Consider the following 23065-nt stretch of genomic DNA (forward strand, 5'->3'; position numbering starts at 1 on the left):
TTAACTAAACCTCCCCTTCCCTATCCCCCCTGTGCCCCACCAAGACCCTTGTCTGCCAGCTGCCAGCACAGCCCATGCCCACAGAGGAGTTCAAGAAGTCCTGTAAGGGAAGAGTCAGGGAAGAGTGTAAATCCCATTTTCCTTCTGGAAGGAGGATTAGCTGTGTCTTTATGAGATACTTTTCCCTGTTACCTGGGGCATGCCACCAGAATCTCTGGCCCTACATTCCTGTAATGTCTCACAGGAGATGAAGTAGCACTTGCGGTCAGAGAAAACCCCCCTTTTCCTGCTTCCCTCCATCAGAGGCCTGGGGAATGGTGAGGGGTTAATCTGGCATTCTGCATACCAAAATCTAAATCCCCTTAATCTGAGAAATTCTGCATAAGAACCAGAAAGGGTTAACTAGGAAACACGTTCCCTCCAGCACACCTGTATATTTGGCTTATATTTTAATAGATGAGTTACAGCTGAGTGGAGAGGCCAGATGGAGAGAATGCCCCCACCCTGAGGTACCTTCAAGGCAGGTTTTGGGCTTTGTGCCAGTCAGGTACTGGAGTGGACATTTACCACAAAACACAGAGGGTTGACTATAAAATAGTCATAGGCAGTGGGTAGCAACCTGAGTGAATGTCTAATGCAGGTGTGAATGGGTGTTTGTTTGTTTTTTTTAACGTTTACATTTTCTTTTGAATTCCCTGAAGACAGGAATAGAGGCAACAAAGGCAGGCACTGTGGTGGAGCCCTAGGGGAGCTGGAGGCCTGGAGTGATAAATCAGCAGCATTGCAGTGGGATTAAGAGGGAAACTAGAAATATATGAGGCAATATGGAAAAAAGAGTTTTATTGCTACTGTCAGCTCTGACATTCAGTTCCAGATGGTTAAAGTAGGGGGTAGGTCAGGAACCCCCATTAGATGGGGCCCACTATCTGACAACATCTGACAATAGCAGAAGTGGAGGAGGGTTTCTCCAGCACTAAGAAAGGGTTTCACCTGGAGAGAGCTGTCTTCATAGCAGGCTAAAATAGCTTGCATTAGTGAAGAATTTCCTCTTTGTGTGGAAAGCTGGTGATAAGCATGGCCATTTTGGCATTGCCTTCTTTTGAGGAAATGTGCCTTGTTCTTGCAGAATGTTCCTGGGATGGTTTGGGGACTATTTTGCTGCTCAAAAGCAAACACACCAGGTGGTTCTGGATGCTGCTGCTGTTGGACTGACACTGGTGGGAATATATCCCTCAATAAAGCCCCCACTGTTGCAGCTCCACAACAGCCTGACAGCCCCAGGGATGAGTGGCAGCTTAGCACCTGCTATACCTTGATGGGGACCCGTGTTCCCCAGGGAGCAGCTTGAAGCTCTTCAGCTTGCTCCTGATAAATCTCCAAGCAGTATCCTTGACAGCCACCAGCCAGGGCAAGAGGTAAGACAAAACCTGGTCCATGGAGGAATTTCTCCTGCATGAGTGAGGGCTGTGGGGCATTGGCACTGCCCAGCTCCATGTCAATAGCAGTTTGATCCTTTGACAGCAGCACGGATGCAGTGTGACAAATCAGTGGGAGTAGGGCTGGTGGTGCTCTGTTACAGGATTATTATTACTTTAAATTTGAAATGGTTAAGAAGCATTCTCATTTGGGGAAATTTTGGCAGTACTTGGCTACAGCATTAGACTTCTCTGTTGGGTCTCTTCTGCTAGAAATGTTTAGATTTATTTTTGTTTGTGTTCTGTCTTACGCAGCTAAGAAAACAGTTTCAAATAGGACAAATTGTCTTGTTCCAGGGAGGAGGTCTGATCTGGAGACAGAAAACAGCTTGCTACTTGGAGAGCCATCTGCAAAAGAACAAAGCTCTAAGGACAGTTCCCTACACTGTGCCCCACAAGAGATGTTATAGAGCCAAGATGCTGGTCTCGGGAAGATTTACTGTGTGAAACAGCCTCCTTGTTAAGTTGCTTAGGATTTATGTGCCCCAGTGCCTGGTCCTCTGGGTGCTGCTCCTTTGGGTACGATGGGCAGGAAGACAAGTGCCTGGGGTATTCCCTTCCTCTGCTTGTAAGAAAGGGGAATCAGTTAATTTCACAGCAATGCTGATCCACCTTTCTGATAATCTTTAATAGCTGGTGCTAGTAAAGAAGAAGAGTGGAGCCTCCTTTGATCAAGTGTACGTCTCTTCCATATTTGTGTTTTCCATATTGCTGGCAACATGAAAGGAAGAAATGCTCATGAAAGAGTCAATGTTTCTGCACAGCATGCATGGAAAATCAGTTTTGGATGCACGTGAGTTTCTCATGGCAGTTGGATGGAAAATTATACTCGGATGCTTAGAAAAGTGAAATGACATCAAATGATCTGTGCATCTTGTGAAAACGAACCGGTGCTATTAATATTAAAACATCCATTTGTAATGGCTTCTTTGGCAGACTGGTGGTAATGAAGAATTTTAAACTTGTTGTAGGATTTAGCTTCTAGTGGGAAGGAACTAAAAGCAACAGGAATTCTACTGCTGGAAAACCAGACTCAATTTAGTCCATTTCTAGCCAAAGAGCCAAAGTGTGGATTCAGTACTTTTAGATTCTCAATTAAAAGGTCATCAACACCTCATCAAGAGGTTCAGACTCACCACATCATCAGTCTGTTTTAGAGTAAAAGTCATTCTTGTCCCAAGGACAACTGGAAATGCCTAAACGAAATGATAAGAGTGGTAAGTGTGACCTGAGCCAAGAACCATTTTGCTGTCAAGGCTTAAAAAAATATTTTCATTAAGAAAGAAATGTTAGGAAATGGCAGCCTCTTGACAGACAACTCACAAGACTAAATTTGTGAAACTGTAGAAAAAGAAGCTAGTGGAAATTATTTTTACATTTACACCTAAGGCAATCACCCTAGATTTATTACTACATCTCAGACTGCAAACCTGAGTCTGATTTATTAACTGCTGTCCCTTCCAGTTTCTTATTGAGGGTGGTAAACATCTGTGGAAAGCTGAAAGGAAGCTGAGCTGCATGTCTTGTCTTTTCAGCCTATTTCTTGTACTCATTTTGGCCTATAAACAAGCCTCTCTCAGGTCTCCTAAACAGATTTTCTGATCGTGTTCCCAGAACAGACCACCACCAGTCTCATTAAATCTTATTTATGCTACTTTCATGCATGAATAAAAAAGCTCCCATTCACTGCTGATTTTAGTTAGTTAGATCCTGTGCCTTGTGGTGGACATTGAGTTGGAGTGACATTTCTGGAACCAAAAAAAAACCCCAAACCAAACAAAACCAGAACTAATAGGACTGCAGAGAACAGTTTGATGCCTGCATCTTTTGTGGTATGAAAAGGAAGGGGTTAACCTGTTCTTGGCTGTATAGTATTGATTGGGGCCCAGGCAAAGAAAATACAGCTGTGAATAGTTAAGAGTACTCCCTAGTAGCTGAGGGTTGTGTTGTGGTTTTTTTTTTTTTTTGGGGGGGGGGGGGAGGGGGTAAGTCACTGAACTGGGACTCTGGAGGTATGATGTGTCTCCCAGGGATGTCACCCGCTTCCTGCATGATCGGAGGAGGAAGGTCACCAGTTGCTCTAGGTCTCAGCTCCCCAGCAGAGAATGATCTTTTCTCCCTCCTCTGTTTTTTTCCAACTTGCTTGTTTGTATCACTAGCTTTTCAGCAGAATAGCATCCACTCTGCCTGTGTGCTGATCACGATGGGTCCTGCTCTCAGCTGGGGCCTCTAGACACCACTAGGAATAACAAATATGGTTTTTCCCTTTACGCTTGTCACCTTCATCTCCATCCATGCTGCAGTGCCTGCGAGGTAAGATCAACAGCTAAAAATAAATAAATAAAGAAGAAATCAGTAAAGATAAAGAACAAGGGAGTAAAGACCTAGCAGGTGTGAAAAGTTGTGAGATGGGTTTGTTTTTCTCCAGTCCTGCTGGCTGAGGAGCTCATGCAGAGGTACTGAATTTTGGAAGGAGAAGGACTTGAATCAAAAGGGTGAACAAAAAGAGGCTTTGTTCGTTTCCTTTGTGCTAAGCACATTGTGAATATGCTTAAGCATTGCCACAAGGATTAACATCTCTGCATTTTAATGTGCCTGGTGTTGGAATGTAGCTGGGAAGCAGAGCAGACAGAAATGGGCTCTCCAGGTGGTGGGCTCTCTAGGTGTCTCTTTGAAGAGCTGCTCAATAGCTTTCTGTTACTCTTTCCTTTTTTTTGCTCCCCTCCTTCAACAGCTTATGGAACAAATCTTGATAGATTTCACCTTTCTGAAATTTACTGGACTGTTTTATCTCCAAATATTATGCATGGCAGTAGTATTAAAAAAAAAAAAAAAAAAAAAAAAAAAAAGGCATGTGGACAGAAGCATGGAGTTTGCTGTTTGCTTTGGATCATTAACCTGGTCTGTAAATTTGACTTGATCTCTCCTTTTTTCGTTCCTCCCCCCCTCTCTGTGTAATTTCACAGCCCGCCAAGAGAAGCTGCCTTTTGCCACTTCGGGATCTCGGCAAGAAATGTGAGTCTGATGGATTGTAAATGCACCTGCTCTGTTCAAAGCCCAGCCAAACAGATAAGTGCCCTTTTAATTATCTCGCAGCAGCATTTTAGACATAGCAGTGCAAAACATCTCTCTCCAGTTTGCTTTCCATTCGGTGAGCCCTCCGCGTTTCACCATCTCAGACGAATGCTCTGTGGTTCTCCTTTTGGCAGGGCGGTACCAGATGATACCGGTATTTCCATGAGCTGATTAATCAGCATCAGAGGGAACTGCAGCTGAGAGCTGGGGAAGCTCCCAGGGACCTCTCCCTGCCCCTCTGGAGCTGCCGTCTCCAGCAGCTCCCTGTGGTTTCGGGACTCAGAGGAGCAGCTTCGCAGGTCCAGATGAGGCTGATGTGACCCATCTGAGCCTTAAGAAGTCCTCCGGGACTCATTAGAGGTTTATTAACTCAACTTGGCTGGTTTGAATGAGGAGATCCTTGTGCAGGCTTGGCTCGATCTCAGAGAAACCAGTTAAAGCTGCTGGCAGGAGGGAGGATTTGCTGCATGTGCTATTCATATGCCTGCAGAGAAAGTGATAAGCCCCACTTCTTCCTGCTGGATTCCAGGTGGGAAAATAGCTGGGGATAGGGGAAAGAAGCCCTCAGTTATGCCGACTTTTTACTGAGTTACTGGTAACAAGAATTTTCCCCTCGAAGTTACGGTAACATTTATATCTGTGACAATACGGAGTATCGAGAAAATTATTTTTGACTACTTAGATCTGCTTCTGTAGGTGACTGCTATCCAATCCTGGACACACTATTGCAATTATTAAATAATTCAAGAAACCCATAAAATACATCCTTGTGTACAGTGTAACTTTGCAACAGCTTAAAGCCATGGGGCTGAGGCAAATATTCACTGTTCCTGCAATTTCTTGCATTAAGATAATGAAAAACCACTAAAGCCAAGAGTGTGAGCACTGGAGGAGATGTGTGGCAGGAGGAGAGACAGAAGCCAAATTATCTACTTGAGACCTGTCTTATCTGCTCTACCAGGGCTAATTAGCAGTGTAAAAAAGTCTGCCTTGCTGTTAGGAAAACTACAAACAAAAATTAAAAAATTAAAATCTGCTAACCTACCTAAGCAGAAGGTGAGTTTGTTGGTGAAGGTGCCAGCCTGGGACTGGGAGAGAGACTGGAGAGGCAAGAGGGTGAAGCAGGAGGTTACTGCAGTGCGAGAGAGAACTGGATCTAGATCAACTCCTGTGATTCCTGGAGTGTCTAAAGTACCCTCTTTTCTAGGAAAAGCGTCACTTCTGCTTCCATTGCCAAGAAAGTTCTTATATTAATATAGGAAATTACTTGTCTGACATTCATGATTATGCTCTCTTTTGTAATTGCAAACAGTACTTATTCCTGACCCTTCAATACACTGACAGCAGAAAGTCCTGACAGTATATTAAGGAACACTGATAAACTGAAGCCCTAGTGTGAAAATCAGAGTTTTTTAGTTCAGCAAGGATGGATAGGAAGTAAAAAAACTTTCAGTCATCTATGCACACCAACTAAGAGAGCTCATTGCTCCTAAAAATACCCCACAACAAACAATCAAACCAACAAACAAGCAAACAAACCACCAAAAAAAGAACCTCAGAGATCTTCAAGATTTTGATTATTAGGTTTGCATCTCGAAATCTGCTCTTTGCCAGCATTCTGGTAACATTGTTCCCGTAAAACAGGTTCCATTAAATTAACCCTAACCTGGCCAGTCCCATTCTATGCATCACAGCTGAATTTGGAAGTCATATCCTGAAGTGTGGCATGTGACTTGTAATGGTCTGTGCTCCTTGGCAGAAAACACATAAAGTGCCTCTCAGGAACTGTAATGATGTGAGAGACAATACTGAGCATCTCATGTGCTCCTGTGGCTTGTTTGGTGAATCCATCAGCTGAAAACAGATGCAACAGATCCCAACAAAAATCTCATCCAGAAAAAAGACCTCTTATTTCCTAACTCTTTGCTTGTCTTACAGGTGAGCCTTGAGGACACTTGGCTCCTGAATGCATGACTGTCCCCTGGGATTAGGATAAAGCCATGGAGAAAGAAAAGAAAGAAGAGGCTGTCTTTCTGAGGAAGAAGATAACTTTGCTGCGGGCTTTCTCACTCCTGATCGGCAGCATGGTTGGCAGTGGCATCTTTATCTCCCCAACAGGTGTACTGAAAAACTCTGGCAGTGTGGGTTTCTCCCTGGTTGTCTGGTTTGCCTGTGGACTCCTCTCAATGTTTGGTGAGTGGTGAGCTTCATCAGCCTTTGATGAAGTACCTGGGAAGTGAGGGGAGCCACCATGTTTTGATGTAGAAGAAGTTGGGAGAAGCATAAACTAAAATTTCCTTGCTCCTACTGCAAGAGAAGGAAAGGTTTATCAAGCAGGGATGGGGGAGGGGAGAGCAAAACAGGGTGCGGGGACTTTATTTCAAATTATTCCCCTGGGGTGATCAAGAAAATCCCAACACTTTGTCCTGGAATCGCACATGATTTCATATTCACAGAATAAAAGGAGTGACAGTGTCTGCAGACAGGGATATGATGATTTGTGCTAGGAAAGCTGGGAGAAGATGAGGGAACTTGTTCTGTAAGGTGGAAGGGAGATTGCAGGCATCTAAAAGGCACTTGTGAGCCTGAGGGCTGTGCAGTGTTTTTCAGAGACACTGCAAAAAGGGCAAGAAGTGACAGTCTTAATATGCCATAAGGGATCCCCTTTCTGTTGGTGAGGATAGGGAAGCACTAGAGCAGATTTCCTGGGGGGCTGCAGAATATCCACCAGCTGGGGTGGGTGTCTGTCTATCAGAAATGGTTTGGATGCATCTGATACTGCCTTGGTGCATGAGGTGGGGCAGATTAGTACAGCCCTGCTGTCTGTGTGTTAACCCCTGGCTCAGTTTCTGACATTAAATACAAGTCTTTTCTCACAGTGGGTTGACCTTTTGGTGATGGTTTCATCCTAGTTCTTCTGAAATGATGTCTCTCTTAAATGATGATGGATAAAGTATATGGCTTTTAGTTTTCCTCATCATCTGTGTAAAATCACCAACATGGAAATGCTTTAAAGGTGCAGTTAGGTGAACTGCAAGATTTCTCTCAGCTCTGGGGATAAATGTGATGTTTATTTAATTGGTTCACTTTTAAGTTCTTTTCTCATAATTTAGGAAAAAAAAAAAAAAAGAAGGAAGGATAAATACTCCATGTGGAAAAAAATCCACCACTCTGGGGCTGTGACATGTACACAAGTTTAGAAATAGAGACATTCAATTGATAATAAGGCAAAAACAGGTGGTTCTTGCCCTTAGCATATGAATACCAGTATTTCACATTGCAGCCCATGTGTGGGTGGCTACTGAATTATATACTTTTGTTTAAAGAAAATCTTAAAATCTAATGTGAGCACAGTGTTCCTTTTAACTGAACAGAGAATCAAATGATAATGTATGTGCTGATCACACAGACAAAGCTCTGCACTTGGAAAGACCTCTCTCTCCATTGCATCCTTTGACAGCCTGCTGGGAGGGCCATGGGAGTCTCTTTATCTAGTTACTGTATTTTGTAGCCAAATTTTCTAGTTTGTTCTTCCCTTTTATCAGCTTGATGACCTCCCCTGATCATTGCTCTGACACTTTTTCTGCAGTACATTAGAAAGTTTTCCTTTATGTTTTTTTCTTTCAAGTGTGGCATTTATACAAGTCCCATAGCATGAGCTCAGGAAAGCACTAAAACACGTGCTTGAAGCATGTAAAGGGACCCGCTGGGATAAGTGAGGGGAGGTGTCTGCCTATATTCCACACTTTGAACAGGGATTCTGCACAAATTTGCCAAGAGTGATGGGAAAAATTGATGTCCTCGCTGTTGGTGTGACCTAAATATGGCACAATAGCCACAGGGTTTGGATGCCTGGCTAAGTCACCATTGGGTTCCTCTGTGCTGTCCCTCCACAGACATCTGAGCAGGGCAAAGAAGAGGATAGAACAGCTAGAGATGGTCTTACCCCACAGGGCCACATCCCAGCAGCACTCAGCTCCAACCTGGGAGCTGTGGTCAAAGAAGTGAAGTGTTTTATGATTTCTTTTGGTGAGCAAAGGATGTCTTGACCTAGTGAGTGAACCCAGTGTAGGCAGGGCTTAGGATTTGTTCTTAGGACACATTCAAATGGCACAGTGAATTACCCTACAGAGAAAACACAGATGGGATATTTATGGCACAGGCTTAAAGGTTTCTGTCCATTTGCCTGGAAGCTTTAAGCTGTCTTCTCCAGCGTGCCTCTCCCAGGGTTTCTTGTTGTGTCCTGGCACAGGGGCAGGGAGGCATGGGGGTGCTTGGGAGGGCAGGAGGAAGCAGACCCCAGGTCTGCAGTGCACTGGTACCTCAACACGTGAGAAAAAACCAAACAAGCCTCCCAGGTGGATGCTTCCCTTGCACTGCCCCATCGGGACTGTGTTGTCCCCCCACAGCAGGTCCTCCCTCTCAGAGGGATGACCTCTAGAGGAGGTGTCCTACCAGGCTTGATGCCTTCAAATGAAGGAAAGGATTTATGTGAAGATGCAAGAAAAGGACACAGGAATGTGGTTTGTGATTGAAAATGTGGTTGAAATTATCAGGTCAGCCATGGTCTGTCAGCTGAGCTGCTGTGATTGCCATGTAAGAACCATCTCGCTGGTCTAACTGGGAGGAGAAGTGGGAACACAAACATCCAGGAAGTTTTGCAAAGGAGACCTCTTGTGTCTTAGTGCAACATTTTTATCACAAGCCTTCCTGCACCAGTTCCATGGAAACGTTGTACCATTTACCAGAAAATTGAGAATTTCTTTCCTTCTGACAGAAAAGTCCATTTCTTCAAAACTTGCTTCAAAACTTACTTCAAAACACTCTAGCACAAAAAACCAGGGTTTCTGCTAAACCTCTTTTCTTCCTCTAAATCACTACTTGTTTTAAACAAACAGATTGCTTTGATCCCTGCAAAGTCACACAGAAAAGAGAAAATCCAAGTGATGATTTACTCAGTGGATTTCTACCCAAACTCTTCCAGGTGCCTTGTGTTATGCAGAGCTTGGAACAAGAATCACCAAGTCTGGAGGACATTATATCTACATTTTGGAGACACTAGGGCCTTTGCCAAGTTTCTTATTTCTGTGGGCGGAGTTTTTTGCTATCAGGTAAGAGATTTTGTTTGTTTGCCTTTTGCTGGATGCTTTGACAATTTAAAAACCCAAAAGTTACAGTGCCAGGTAACAATCTAGACAAGAAAAGACCAGAAAAGAGTAGAAACAATCTGAAAAACTTTTAAAGATTTTCAGTGATTAAAGGAAGAAGATATGATGAGTAAATAGTTACACATGTTCAATGTGATCTGTACTCTGTGTACAGTGTGATCTGTACTGAAGAGTATCTCTCTTCTCCTCTGGCAGCTGGGATCTTCCAAGAGCCATGGTATTTTTCAGAGACTGACAGTAGAAGACAGATTTATTTCATATCTCTTTTCATTGCAAAACTTCATTTGATATTCCTGTGGAGACAACTTTCTGGCTGAGCCCTGAGTTAAATAACACTTCAGAAAATCACAAATGACTTCTTTTTTAACTTTAAAAAGGAAGTCCTCATCTCTCAATAACCTGTGACCTTCATGTAAGCTGAGATGAAGCAGGACATATGAAACACAGTGCATTGCTCAGGATGATTAATCTCAATTTTTGTTTTCCAGCTGGGAATTAATCTTTTAGCAGCATGTGTTTTTTAACCCGTTTACTGAGAAAAACCTATGAGAAAGACTCTATAGGATTTCACCATCTGCATGGGAGAGCAGGATTAAGCTGGGTGGGGAAAATCCCCCCCCCTCCCGTTTTGTGTAGTTTTACATCATGGCATTTTTTGGCTGTCCTCAGACCACAGTTTCTGCTCGGTCCTCTCCCCCAGGCCTGCCAACAGTGCTGTGGTTTCCTTGGCATTTGGACGCTACATGCTGGAGCCATTCTTTACCCCCTGTGCAGCCCCTGTCCCTGCTGTGAAGCTCGTGTCTCTCCTGGGGTACTGTAAGTACTGACTTCTACAGAAATCCCCATTTCAGAGCCTCTCTGCTCCAGACCAGTGGCACTCACAGGGTGATCTCAGATAACTGTGGGATCAGGGCCCCATCTTAGTCCCTTGACTACTCAAAGCTTTCTGACCCAAGGCTTTGGTTCAAGGCCATTTCCTCAGAAGGGGATTGGGCCTCCCTGTTGCTCATTTTGAGCCCTAGATCAGGGGGATTGTGCCAGGAATGGGAGTGGAAGCTCTTCATGCATAGCTGTGCAAATACCACCTGGCTTGAGAGGGTATAAAGCTCGAGGTCTTGACTCCTCTCCTGAGGCACCCAGTGTCAAGCTCTCCTGCCTGCTCCAGGCTGGTAGGTGCTGGCACAGGGACTGCTGTGAAGGGGATGCTGAGATGTCCCTGCAAACTCCCCCCTTCCCCACAGGCAGGCACGGATCACCCTACAGCAACCATGCTCCTGGTCCCTCTCAGGAGCATAACTCAGCTCCTCCTTCGAATGCCACTGAGCCACACCTGACATGTTTTTTGACACCTCTCACCCCAAGCATCCTCTCTGTAAAGACACAGCCTTCTCCCCAGCATTCCTAAAGCAGGGAGCGCTGCTGTATTTTTTTTTTCCTGCATGTGTATAGCGTGGGGTACAGCTGTAGCAGTGTGGTCTCCTCTCCAGACATGGTCCTCACCCTCAATTCCTGGAGCGTCACCTGGAGTGCCCGGCTGCAGACAGCTCTCTCCATCGTCAAACTCCTGGCTCTTGCACTCATCATCGTGCCAGGGATGATGCTGCTGGCCCAGGGTAGGTTTGCTGCTGGGTGGCTGAGGGATGGTGCTCAGCAAGCCCGCCTGGCATGGCTTTTATGGGTCCTGAGTGACAAGCCTGGTACTTCTTTAGCTGGCAGGAGCTTTCCCTGCCTGTGTGCTGGATCCGAATTGTCTGGGAGCTGAGACCAGGGTAGGTGGCACTAAGCTGCATCCTTGCTCTGGGCTGATACACCTGGTTCAGCTGTGCTTTCCCCCCAGTTGAGCAGAGTCTCAGTGCCTGAGGCTGTGTGAGCCTACCCAGGGACACCTTCCTCTGCAGACCATCTCTCTTTGGTGTCAGACTTGCCTGTTTTCCCTGTGGCTTGAAATCCTTCCAAAGCGACATAATTTTGATGGGCATCAGGGATGTGTGACAGCATGCTGCAGTGACCCAAGCCAGTCACAGCTGTGTAATGAGTTACCAGCCCCGGTAACTGCATCTCTAACTTGTCTGTGGATTAACCTAATGTAGTGAGGGGGGGTTTGTTGTTGTTTTTGTTTTGGATCGTTTTTTTGTGGCTTTTTGTTTGTTTGGTTTTTTTGTTTGGTTTTTTAACCTCCCAATTAAGATGTGCAGTAACTTCTTAAACTTAGAACCCACTCGTGCAGGATTGCACACTCGCATCCAGAGTTGTGGAGGGGGGGGGCCGGGAACCCCACCCGTAGGATCTTCTGGGAATGATAGAAGAGTGTTGGCTTTGATCCAAGCCTCAGTTTATAGAAAAGCCCAAGGCATTCCCACTCGAGGGATGAAGCCTGCTCCCTCTTCACACACTATTACCTTCCTCTGCAGAGAAAACAACACAGGCAGGAGGCTCCACGGTCATGTTTCTTTCTGATGTCTGGAGCTGGCTCCTTTGAACATGCAAAGATCCCCTCGGGCTGGCAGCACTTCTGAACTGAAGGACTGCCCTGCAGCTAGAAATCCTGAGCCATTATCATTAGGAATGCCTTCAAAGGACAATCTGGAGCCCTGGCATCGTTCTCCTGTGAGGAGGATAAGTGCCGGTGACATCTGGAGGGAGAATTTACCAAGAGACCCCAATATGACAGGTTGTATTTAATGTGACTCATGGGGGACTGTAAATCACTCATTAATGTACCACAGACAATAAATCCTTTTTATGCACCATCACTTAGCAGCAATCATTTTAGAACATAAAAAGACTGCTCTGACAGGCCCACTTCCCATATTTTCCATATTTTCATTTAGTTTTCTTCAAATCTGTTTTCTTTTTGACTTGGTGGTGTGGTTTTTTCATTATTCTTTTTTTCCCTCTTTCCCTTTCCTCTGCCTTCTCTTTGGCTCAGGTTTGGTTTAGAGACTTGCTGGGTCAATGTTTCAAACCCAAATACACAAATCTCATCACAGAGTTCCTTGCAGAGGCACCTTCATAGGAGTAGCCTGATTTTCTTCACATGCTCCATGTCATTTCACCCCTTTCCTGGCACAGCCGAAGCAGGCGAGCTCTGCACCTTTTACGTTTAAAGAGACTTTAATTTGGAGAACTGAATGTGGAACCAAACCTTGGGCCACCTGCATTCTAAAATACTGGAAATATAGCTCCTTTTGACTCTGTTTTTTATCAGCATTCCTTTGAATGAGATGCCATTTGGTATTTCTACTTAGCTTTTTTTGGGGGGGAGTTTGACAAAATATGTTTCATATCTAAAATCCTGAGTTTCATTTTTTTTCAATTTTGAAAATTTTTTTTCTTGTTTGATTTGGTTTTTTTGGTTGTTATTTCAAGCAGAGAACTTTTCAGAAAATTGGAGGAGCTAGTAAAATGGCATCTCTATCTGAGCCACCTCTATTTTTATTTCTTTTTAAATTTTATTTGCTTTGCCCTCAGTGCCCCCTCACCCCCCTGTGGGCAAGCAGGGGGGGGAGGGTGGCAGGGACAGTGGGCAGGAGGGTGCCTGGAGCAGGGGCCCGGGCTTGGCTGTCCCTTTTCCCTGCTCCTGCTCCTTCCTCTGCCCTGGTTCCCATGCTCCAGCCAGCATGGGGCTGGGGTCAGTGCTCCAGCAGTGGGATCAGGAGGGAGCACAGCAAGAGCTGAATTAGCTGCCTGGCTGACTGCACCACATCAAAGAGGAGTGTGCATCCAGCTGCTCAGAGGTCTGGGGGAAGAAGAGAAGGGTCAACCTGGTGAATTAATTTTGGGCCTGAAGTAAAAAAAAAACCAGGACAACTTGGGTCCTCTCATCTCCATGATCTCCCATTCCCATAGCAGGCTCTGTCTGAAGCAGAACCTGCTGTTGCCCTTCCTGAAACATCTCCTGTAGCTGGATGTGGGGCTGAAATGTTCTGTCACTGTTTGTGGAGTAAACCCACCAGCAAAGCACTGCAAATTAAAGCAATGAAGCCAATGTGAACATCTGACTCTGAAGAAGTCACAAAGACTCTTCCCAGGTCTGGGGAAGAGATGCCAGGGGTACTATCCTGTGGGAAGATCTCTGATGTCTCCCTCCTCTGTGTCTGTTGTTTATCTCTTCTTCAGGCCACACCGAAAACTTCCATGATGCTTTTGACAGACAGTCACTGGTTTTGGATAAGCTGCCCTTGGCTTTTTATGCAGGCATGTTCGCATATTCAGGCTGGTAGGTGTGATGGGAGGGACCCCCATGGAGAGCAGACTGGTGTCCTGGACATGGCTCAAACTCTCTCCCTGTCTCTTTCCCACTGTGCAGGTTTCAGACCAGTTTTGTGCGTGAGGAGTTGGTCAGACCTGAAAGGTAAGGATGGGGAGAAGTCAGATTGGGGTACCAGCCCAAGGACACGAGTTTGTGGGTTCACCCAGCTTAAGCCAGCTGCAACCTGCTGTAATAATGTGTAGAACAAAGGATGAGAGCTCATTCTGTGTGTCCCTTTTCTTGTAGAAATATTCCCTTGGCTGTCATCGTGTCCGTGATCACGGTAATTGTGGGGTACATGCTCACCAATGTTGCCTATTACACGGTCCTGGGAAAGCAAGATGTTCTGGCTTCTCCTGCTGTGGCTGTGGTGAGTTGCTCTCCTGCTGCTAATCTTTTGCAGTGTGGTCAGCTTTTGCTGAAGGAGTGGGCATGGCAAGTGTTTCAGAAATGATTTTCCTATAAAATGCTTCATCGATTTGTCATTTCTCTGCATTATTGGGCAGCAGCAAATTCCTCCAGTCTTGCCTAAAAGATAATGACAAATAACCTGCAGGTGACAGTAAAAAAAAGGCAAGTTTTATGAGTTAGATTTTACTCCTTTGACGGAGGAAGTTTTCTTTCTTTTGAATCTGATATTGTCTAGAGATTACCAGCTGTTCCTAAAGCCACACTTGCTCTTCCTCCAGAGCTTTGTGCAGCGAGCCTTTAAGAGCCTGATCTCCGTGGTCCCTGTCCTTGTTGGGCTGTCCTGCTTTGGAACCATGAATGGAGGAATCTTCACATTTTCAAGGTCATGTCCCTAAAAAATGTATTACTCTTCTGGTTTTCTGAACTGGAGGGAAGCACCAGTGACCTATGCAGCTGCCTGCCCACACAATGGCATTTTGGCCACTCCTGTGGGAAACATAAGGTTTTTGACTTCCAAGATGTGGAATAGAAGATGATCCCTGTTGGCTAAGAGTCTACCCATTCTATTTCTGGACAGGTCGAGACTTTGATACCTAGGGTTGGTCACAAACAAAGATTTTTATCTTCTTCCCCCACACTTCAGTTTAAATCCCCACTTTAAAGTGAAATGTCAATGTTTCTGCTGAACCAGAGGCTTTGTTGATGTTGGCAGCTCCTCAGTGAGACTGAATCTCTTCTATTGCTGGGTTCACCCAGCTGCTCTGCTGCAGGGCACAGGGCCCCTCTGTTGGGAGGATCTCTGGCCAAAGGCAAACTCTCCCTCGAGGACATTGCTTTGAGGTCAGTGAAATTTTACTGGGGACGGGCTATACCTAAAGCAATAGCCAGGCTTTCAACAAATCGTGTTGTAGCAATAAGAAAAGCTTTTTTCCGTGGAAAAATTATCTTGCCAGCTTCACTGACTGCTGTGCTGCATGTCCTTATGGGAGCCTTGAAATGGGGGCAGAGCTCATGGAGAAGCACATTGGGCTGGTCCCGAGGAGCTGAGCGAACTCTCTGGAGCCGGTTCTGTTCCACAGCTTTAATTGCAGAAGGAAAACTCAGTTGATATGGAAGGGATGTTTCATAGTGTGAAAGCTAATGGGTTGTCTGATCCACTACCCTGAAGTCCTGCACTAAATAGAGGGGCAGAGAATCTTCCCCGTTAGGTTCTCTAGGTAGTGGTTTTCTTTGAGGATGAGAAGTCCCTGCAGACCACAGAGGTTCTGCCTGTCCCTGTCGCCTTTCTCTCCCCCACCCTGGCACCATCAGCATAATCACTGCAGAAAAGCCACATAAACATGGACGGGGCCTCCCTGGCTGCTGGCCAGCCACACCCCAGCAAAACCACAGAGACAGCAATAAAACCAATTTTACACTCATGCCCTAGCTGCTTTGGGCCCTGCTCCAGCCCAGCTGATGTTCTGGCGTGGTTTATTTGTGGATATTAAATCTATGAAATTGGATGCAATGCCTTCTCCCTAATTGCCCTTTCATGAGTCAAAGGAGGGATGAAGGCAAGGAGCTCTCTGCTGTCATTTTATAGCTGGTGTTGTGTGTAGCTGCCCTCTTGGCTGTGCACTGAATTATATTGCCCAACAACTGGCCAGAGGACTGAAAATCCCCTATTATATGAGGAAATGACAATTTTCTCTACATATACACACACACACGTGTGTATATATATGTGTGTATATAAATATAGGCTGACAAGACTGACAATCCCTTTTCATATACTCACCACACTTTTACGAAGAACTGAAGTTTGTGACCACTCCACTTCCTACTGGAAAGAGTAATTCCTTCTCTGGTGGCAAGAAACTTTCTTGCTTACTGAACTCACTCATGGTCACTTTGGACTTGTTAGTGGCCAGTGATCCTACTGGTGGGCTCTGCACTGCCTTGAACTAACTAGCCTTGGGAGAGATATGGGAATTCAGTAGTGGGTTTTGACTCCAAATGCCCCCAAACTGGCTAAAAGCCATACCTGTGGCTTTGAATAGCAGATCTGTGCTGGGGGGGATGGCTTGTGGCCTCAAGTCAGTCCAGCAAGTGATCTCTTTTCTAGTCTGGATGTGGGATCCTAATGGATAGGCCTCCCTGTCTTTTCCTAGGACTCTGTTTGTGGCTTCCAGGGAAGGACAGTGGCCTCCACTCTTCTCCATGATCCACATTCGAAAGCATACACCCCTTCCTGCTGTCATGTTAATGGTAAGGAGATGTGGCTGTGTGACATGCCCTATTCTTGCAGCCCTGGCTTTTTTTGCAAAGCCTGGAGAAACTGAGGAGTTGTAAAAGGTGTTGAGACACTAACTCAGCCTCCAAAAAATAAAGAAGGTGGAATGCTGGAAACAGCTTCAAAGTATTAAGTCCCTTTGTGCCAGTACTTGTATCCAAACCAAATCCCTCAAAATCCTTGCCTTGATCATTTTTTTGTAAAAGTCCTGTCCTTATCATCTACCACAATTGCTGCTTGGTATGAAAACACCTCTGCCAGGCTTTGGTTAATTTTGAAATTCCCAGGTGTGGTGGAGCGAATGAGCTTGTGCAGAGATGGTGCCAGTTTTTGTTCATTTTATTTTGTTTTTATGACCATGGTGCAGCTTTATCTTAACTGTGCTTCAGTGCCTCTTGCAACTTGGCTGACCTACTGACAACTCTGTAAGTTTGTAAGGCATCTTTGTAAGTTGCCTCCATACTAGCAGCACAGGCTTTAGGATCATGCATGTTTTAATTGCCCTGCCTAGGACATAAAGCATCAAACATGCTATTGATCTTGAAAACACCCCTCTTTTCTGTATAGCACCACACCAGTGTGTTTAGACCTCTTGCCTTCAGTCTGTGACGCTGTGTTTTAAAGCTCTCTGAAATGCTGGGGGTGTGAAGCAGCAGCCTGTGGTTGCAGGAGGGGCTGGGGGAGAAGATCCATATTATTCTTTCTAGTCCGAGGACCGTAGGAAGGCTTTAATGACTGTGTTTCATCTTCACAATGCTCAGTTCCCTTTGGTTACTGCCATGGTGTGTATCGGAGATATCTACCATCTAATGAACTTCTTCAGCTTTTCCCGATGGCTCTTCATAGGATTAGCCACCCTCGGGCTCATTGTCCATCGCCACCGGCACCCGGAGCTGCAGAGCCCATTCAAGGTAATGCACGGGATGCATCTGACAGCCGGGAATCCACAGGCTTCCCATCTCTTCGCTCTGATTTGCTAATCAATAGGGCATTGCATGGCCGTGGCTGCCTTTAGGCTCCGAGGGATCTTGATCCCTATCTCTCAGGAGGTCGCTGATGTGCCTCAACAGGATGTGGGAGATCCTATAAAGCCTGTTCTGCACGGTGTCACCAGTAGCGACTGTGAGGCTGCAGCCTGCTCCACGGGGCAAAGTTTCAGGCTGGGAACCCCATGGGAGACGTGCAGAAGGCAGCTCCTGCACTCATCTCTGAGGGGCTGCAAGGAAGGATCCTTGACTGGATGTCATTCCAGTGGTAGGTAGATTCTTGCAGGACAGTGGCAGTCAGGCTTGGGGAAAAAAAAGAGCGTGGGCAGAGGGATTCTGGGAGCAAACCTGACTTTAAGGGGTGTAATCCGTTGGCTCAATAATATTAGATAGAGTCAGCAGAAGCTGGACTTGGTGCTGGAGCAGCTTTCTTATGCTTAGGGCACCTTTCCCGCTGCCTGATAACGTGCAGGAGATAGTGGCTGGGGTGATGCTTGAGGCACGCACAGTTTGTTCCCGTCTCTGGTCACGCCTGCACGGTGCCTCCAGCCAGTTCCTGGGGAGGAGAGGAAACCTCTGAGGCCACAGGCACCGGGCAGCTGATCAGCGAGATGCTCAGGGGACAAAAACTTCCCGTGGCTCCCAGGGCTCCTCCCCAAGACACACGAGGCATAACGCAAGGTTTGCAGTTAATTTATCTTCTCTGTCTTTGCTGGAGACAGCGTGTTTAGCACAGAGCTTGAAGCTTCCCAGTTTGTTGGCTGGCTGCAATGGTGTACTCACCCAGAATTAGATTTTAAATACGCTTTCTCTTTTTCTTTTCAACCAAGCTTCTGAGGGGAAGTTAAGTAGTGGACAGAACTGGTGAAGTTTTCAGCTGCTGAGATTTTGCCTCCTTTTATTTTAGACAGAGATTTAGGCTTTTAGCGGCTCACAAGGCAGACAAAGCGAGGGAGAGAAATGCTGGGATTTTGGTCAGTTTGTTTGTTTGCTTTGTGTTTATTTGTTTGTTTTTTTTCCCCTCCTGTCCCTATATTTTATGATCACTTGCAGCACGAAGTACTGAGCGGAAAGGGCTGCGTGCAGGTGGTGTGGGCATATGCTGCGCTCTAGTGGCCAGATACGGGTTGTCTTCTGCTTAACGAGACCAAATCATACTGTGCTGGTACTTCTTCTCCCCTGTAGCATTTTGAGTTAAAAATTGAGAGAAAACCTAGGTAAGAGGAAGAAGTCCTCTCACACACCTCTTAAGCATATGTGTAGCGTGAGTGAGTGGATGTAGGAGAGGTTGGCAGAGGATGCTGTGGGAGGAAAAATAGCAAGAGCACCTAAGTTTGGTGGCTGGATGGCTGCCATCACTAGAGCAGCTGATCTCTTCCAGCTTGGCATGGTCAGCATCCAAAATAGTATCTCTGTTACTGGAAAAGAGATTGTCACCCTAGGTGAGACCAGCTGCTCTTTCATTCTGTCAGCCATGGCCACGAGTAACGTGGCTGAAGTTGGATCTGAAAACTGAGGGCAAGTTTCACAGTTTTATTATTTTTGAAGTCTTCCTTGAATTAATTGGATCACCCTACAGGGTAAGGCTGAAGTGCTGATTGCCTCTTTGGTCTTTCATCAGGGTGTTGTTGAAACTCATGCTCTTGATGCATGTAGTGTGGAGATAGAAAGTCCAGTTTATCCTGTTTTGTACACTATAAGTCTCAGGCAAGCTGGAGGCAGGTCAAAATGAGTCACAGTTTGATTCAAAGTGCTGCTTCTACTCTCGGCTTCAGTTTTTCTACCTGCAGTTGCCACAGGTGGCAAGGAGCTATGTGGGCGTGCACATGCACAGGAGTAGAACATTCAGAGAGCAGTGGGGTGCAGGTGACTTCTCCCCCTGGTTGGCTTTCAGTTGCAAGAAAGGTTTATATTCTGATGCACATGCGTATAGGAGGCATGCACGTCGCAGGGTGCAATGTCTGGTGCCCAGTGGAAGGACAAGGATTAATGAGTTTAGGCTGGAACACAGGAGGTTCCACCTCAACATGAGCAGAAACTTCTTTACTGTGAGGGTGATAGAGCACTGGAACAGGCTGCCCAGAGAGGTTGTGGAATTTCCTTCTCTGGAGACTTTCAAAACGCACCTGGATGCATTGCTCTGTGGCCTGCCCTAGGTGATCCTGCTGTGGCAGGGAGGGTGGACTAGATGATCTCTAGAGGTCCCTTCCAACCACTAACATTCTATGATTCTTTGTGCTCCCAAGGTGGTACAAGTCAACTTTTGCTCTAGGTAAGCTACTTGTTTGCAACTGGTTGCACAGAAACAGTGTGCAGGACAGCTATATGACTTTTCTCATCTTTTTTTACGATGAAGAAGTGAGTACAGTGTGTGGAGGCTGATTTGCTACAGCCACCAATTTTACCCAAGAGTCTACTGTGCTCTTTCCCCCAGGTTCCTCTCTTCGTTCCTGTCTCTTTTACCATCATCTGCCTCTTCACAGTGGCAATGTCTTTCTACTCAGACCCTGTGAACATTAGCATCGGATGCACTGTGGTTTTAAGTGGTTTTCCAGTCTACTACCTCATAATCCATAGGCAAATGTTAAGTCGTTGCCGTAGCCCGTTTTGTAAGTATATGTTTGAGTTTCAGTCCTGTGGACCTAAACACGCCCGGGGTGGGGATGTTGGTTTGTTCCCAGTGCTCATCTCTAATGCAAATTGCTCCACAACCAACAGGCCTCATGAAACCTGTATTGTGACCCCTGCCACCCCTTCAGTGGCTTTCCCAAGACGCAGCCTCCACAGCTGCTGCTCACAGGGATGAGGGGCAGGCTGTGCTGTGGGTGGCTGGCAGCCAGGCACAGGGTGTATCTGCCTGGCTTATGAACATACTGATAAGTCAGTCTGATGCTTTGCTTAAGAAAACAGACAGTGCTGATGTTTACCAAGAGTGGGAACAGCAAGGGTCACTTTCACCCCCCAGCCCTGGTTTCTATTAAACTTAATTATAACTGCAGGATCACCACCTCGCGGTCCAATTTGGCTGGCACTGAGAGCAACAAGATCAAAAGTTAGGATGGAGAGACTGACAGACAATCATGTCTGAAGGCTGGCTCTTCAGTGAAGAGGCCAGGGTGGTTTTGAGCACAAAAGTGGGTGTGTAAATGAAATACACTTCCAATCCTCACAGTATCTAGCATGGGTGTAGCCCTGGTGGCACAATGATTTAGTCATAAACAAGAGTTTGGTTTTCAGTTAATTTATAATTTTAGGTATGAATCATGTTTTCTTTTGATGTTGGGCTGAGGTGTATCATAACCACTGAATAGGAGAGAGAACATACAATAAGAAAGAAAACAGATCCAGTGCTCTGCTAAGATAAAGTGCTCCAGCCACTAGTGCTGATGCTCTCATTTTCAGTTGTATCTCAAGATTTCCTCCAGACTAAACTTTCTTCCTTTTTTTTGCCCTTTTCAGATTACCTTACACACAAACTACAAATACTGCTGGAAGTAGTCCCACAAGAAATCAAGACTTACTGAGAAAACCATCAGAACTCATAGGCAAAGATAAAGATAAAATCTGCTTACTCTGTTTCTGATAGCTTTGATCCTACCAAAAGCAGGCCATGCTCCTATTCATTTAATCACTGCACATGAGAGTGAACCTGAGCCAAAACTTGGAGCTGAATGTTCCTAAGCTCACTCATCAGGATTGGGATGAGCATGTCACATTTGTTTCTGCCCTTTTCTTTTTTATCCTTTATTTTATCCTTTATCTTTATTTTATCCTTTATTTTTTTTATCCTTTTTTCTTTTTTATCCGAACAACCTAATCATCTGAAATGAGCTTATTTCTCCTGCAGAGTGCATTCAAAACCAAGATGTTAATTTTGCAGCCTAGGCCAGACCTCGGTAAAACACTGTGTGTCTGGTTTTTTTAATTTCTTAACTTGGCAAATAGAGGAAGAGAGAATGCTGCAGAACTTAAGAGTCCAATACATGGAAGCCAAATACAGGTTTCAAACTGCAGTGTTGAAATAGCCATGCTGTGGACAAATATTAGGAAGGAAAATGGGTGGGGAGAGCAAATTAGAAATAAGGCAGATGATAGAAAGGAGAAGGGATGGGGATAACACTTGATCCACCAGAAAGTGCAGATTCAGGTTTAAGAGAAGATATTTGAAAACCCTCTGAAATTCAAATATTAACAAAGTGAGGTCAGAATATTTAGCTTTCATTATTGTATAAGCAGAGTAAGTTTATTTTGCTTTGAAATAACATTTCATTTTTCAATTTTATTTTTCTGAGATGGCATTTCAAAATGTGCAAACACATTTTAAAAATTGGCTAAATATCAACAAGAATAGGACAAATCAACAAAAATAGGTCCTGATCACTCCCTCAACTCCTGAAACCCTCTCTTTACCACTGAAGTTGAAAATACAATTTCTTCTTTAGTTAGACAAGACCACTTACAAGACTTGGGTAGATTCCTGAATAAGTTCATCTTTTGGTGGTGCAAGAAGACTTCATATCAGAGCTCTAACTTTAAATCTGTGCTCAAATGATTTGCTGAATTGATATTTAAATGCTCACTTGAACTTTTGACATAGAGAAGGTTTCTATTGTCGAGTTGCTCTGGATTACATTATTACTGTAGAAATATTATGTCAAGATAAAACAGCAGTTAACTATTTTAAATCACTTATTTGTTAGTCTTCTCCTAAAAGATGGAAAGTAGTATGCTGAGACTCCTCTAATGACCACTGAGAGAGGAACAGCAGAACATGGAGCATTTTTAATCTTCTGTATCAAGCATTTATGTTCTTAGAGTCAAACCAAAGTACCATGTATAAACCAAATGTAATCTAGCAAAACTTGTAAAATTCACCATTAAGATTTGGAAATAAATAAGTTGTGGGGTTTTTTTTTTTCCAGATCAGTTGAGAATTATTATTCCTGTTCTGACTTCTTTCCATTCCTGTGCTAAATTAAGCTGGGATAGTAGCAGCGAGGTTGCAGGGCTTGTTTCCCCCCCTCCTATCCTCCAACAGTTTATTTTACAAGCTGCTGGACACTGTCCAACAGGAAATCCAGTCTTACTGGGAAAAGCATCACAACCTACAGGAGAAGGTAACAGCTTGAAATGATAGCATGGTTTTGTGAGATCTGGAAATGTTTCCAGGCTCCCAGGCATTGGTTGGTCCCCCCCTTATGCTGGGCTTCCCTGAATCTGGATTCCCTGGCACACCTTCTCACAGCACCTCATGTCTGGGGCTCAGAGTTGGTGGCTGGGGAACCAACCTGCAGAAGACCTTGCAGACCAGGTGAGTCCCATCACCCCAACACATCCTGAGTACACCCCCTTAGGGTAGCATTTTGGGGGCATTTTTCCCATCTTGAGGTAGATGCATGAGGTGCTGCAGGACCCCTGTGAGC

General features: G+C 45.1%; 1 protein-coding gene across 5 annotated transcripts; it reads left to right on the forward strand.

Moving 5' to 3' along the window:
• Positions 1 to 1730: 1730 nt before the first annotated feature.
• On the forward strand, positions 1731 to 22565 carry LOC139788007 (cystine/glutamate transporter-like). 5 transcript variants are annotated; one of them, XR_011722755.1, is made up of 14 exons: positions 1731 to 3788; positions 4442 to 4490; positions 6489 to 6743; positions 9535 to 9661; positions 10419 to 10534; positions 11206 to 11331; positions 13838 to 13937; positions 14028 to 14072; positions 14217 to 14340; positions 14660 to 14763; positions 16535 to 16631; positions 17480 to 17567; positions 20077 to 20251; positions 21102 to 22565. XR_011722755.1 is itself a non-coding variant. In XM_071727485.1 (14 exons), exons 3-14 carry the CDS (start codon positions 6551 to 6553, stop codon positions 21164 to 21166), a joined length of 1422 nt encoding a protein of 473 aa, XP_071583586.1. In that variant the 5' UTR covers positions 1731 to 3788; positions 4442 to 4490; positions 6489 to 6550; the 3' UTR covers positions 21167 to 22565. The 5 variants fall into 5 exon arrangements, 4 of the variants coding, with proteins under 4 accessions (XP_071583586.1, XP_071583615.1, XP_071583596.1 ...); XM_071727485.1 differs by having other exon boundaries at positions 17418 to 17567; XM_071727495.1 differs by having other exon boundaries at positions 2671 to 2692; positions 17418 to 17567.
• Positions 22566 to 23065: the final 500 nt, after the last annotated feature.

This window comes from Heliangelus exortis, chromosome 1 (assembly GCF_036169615.1).
Source record: "Heliangelus exortis chromosome 1, bHelExo1.hap1, whole genome shotgun sequence".
Taxonomy (NCBI): Eukaryota; Metazoa; Chordata; class Aves; order Apodiformes; family Trochilidae; genus Heliangelus; species Heliangelus exortis.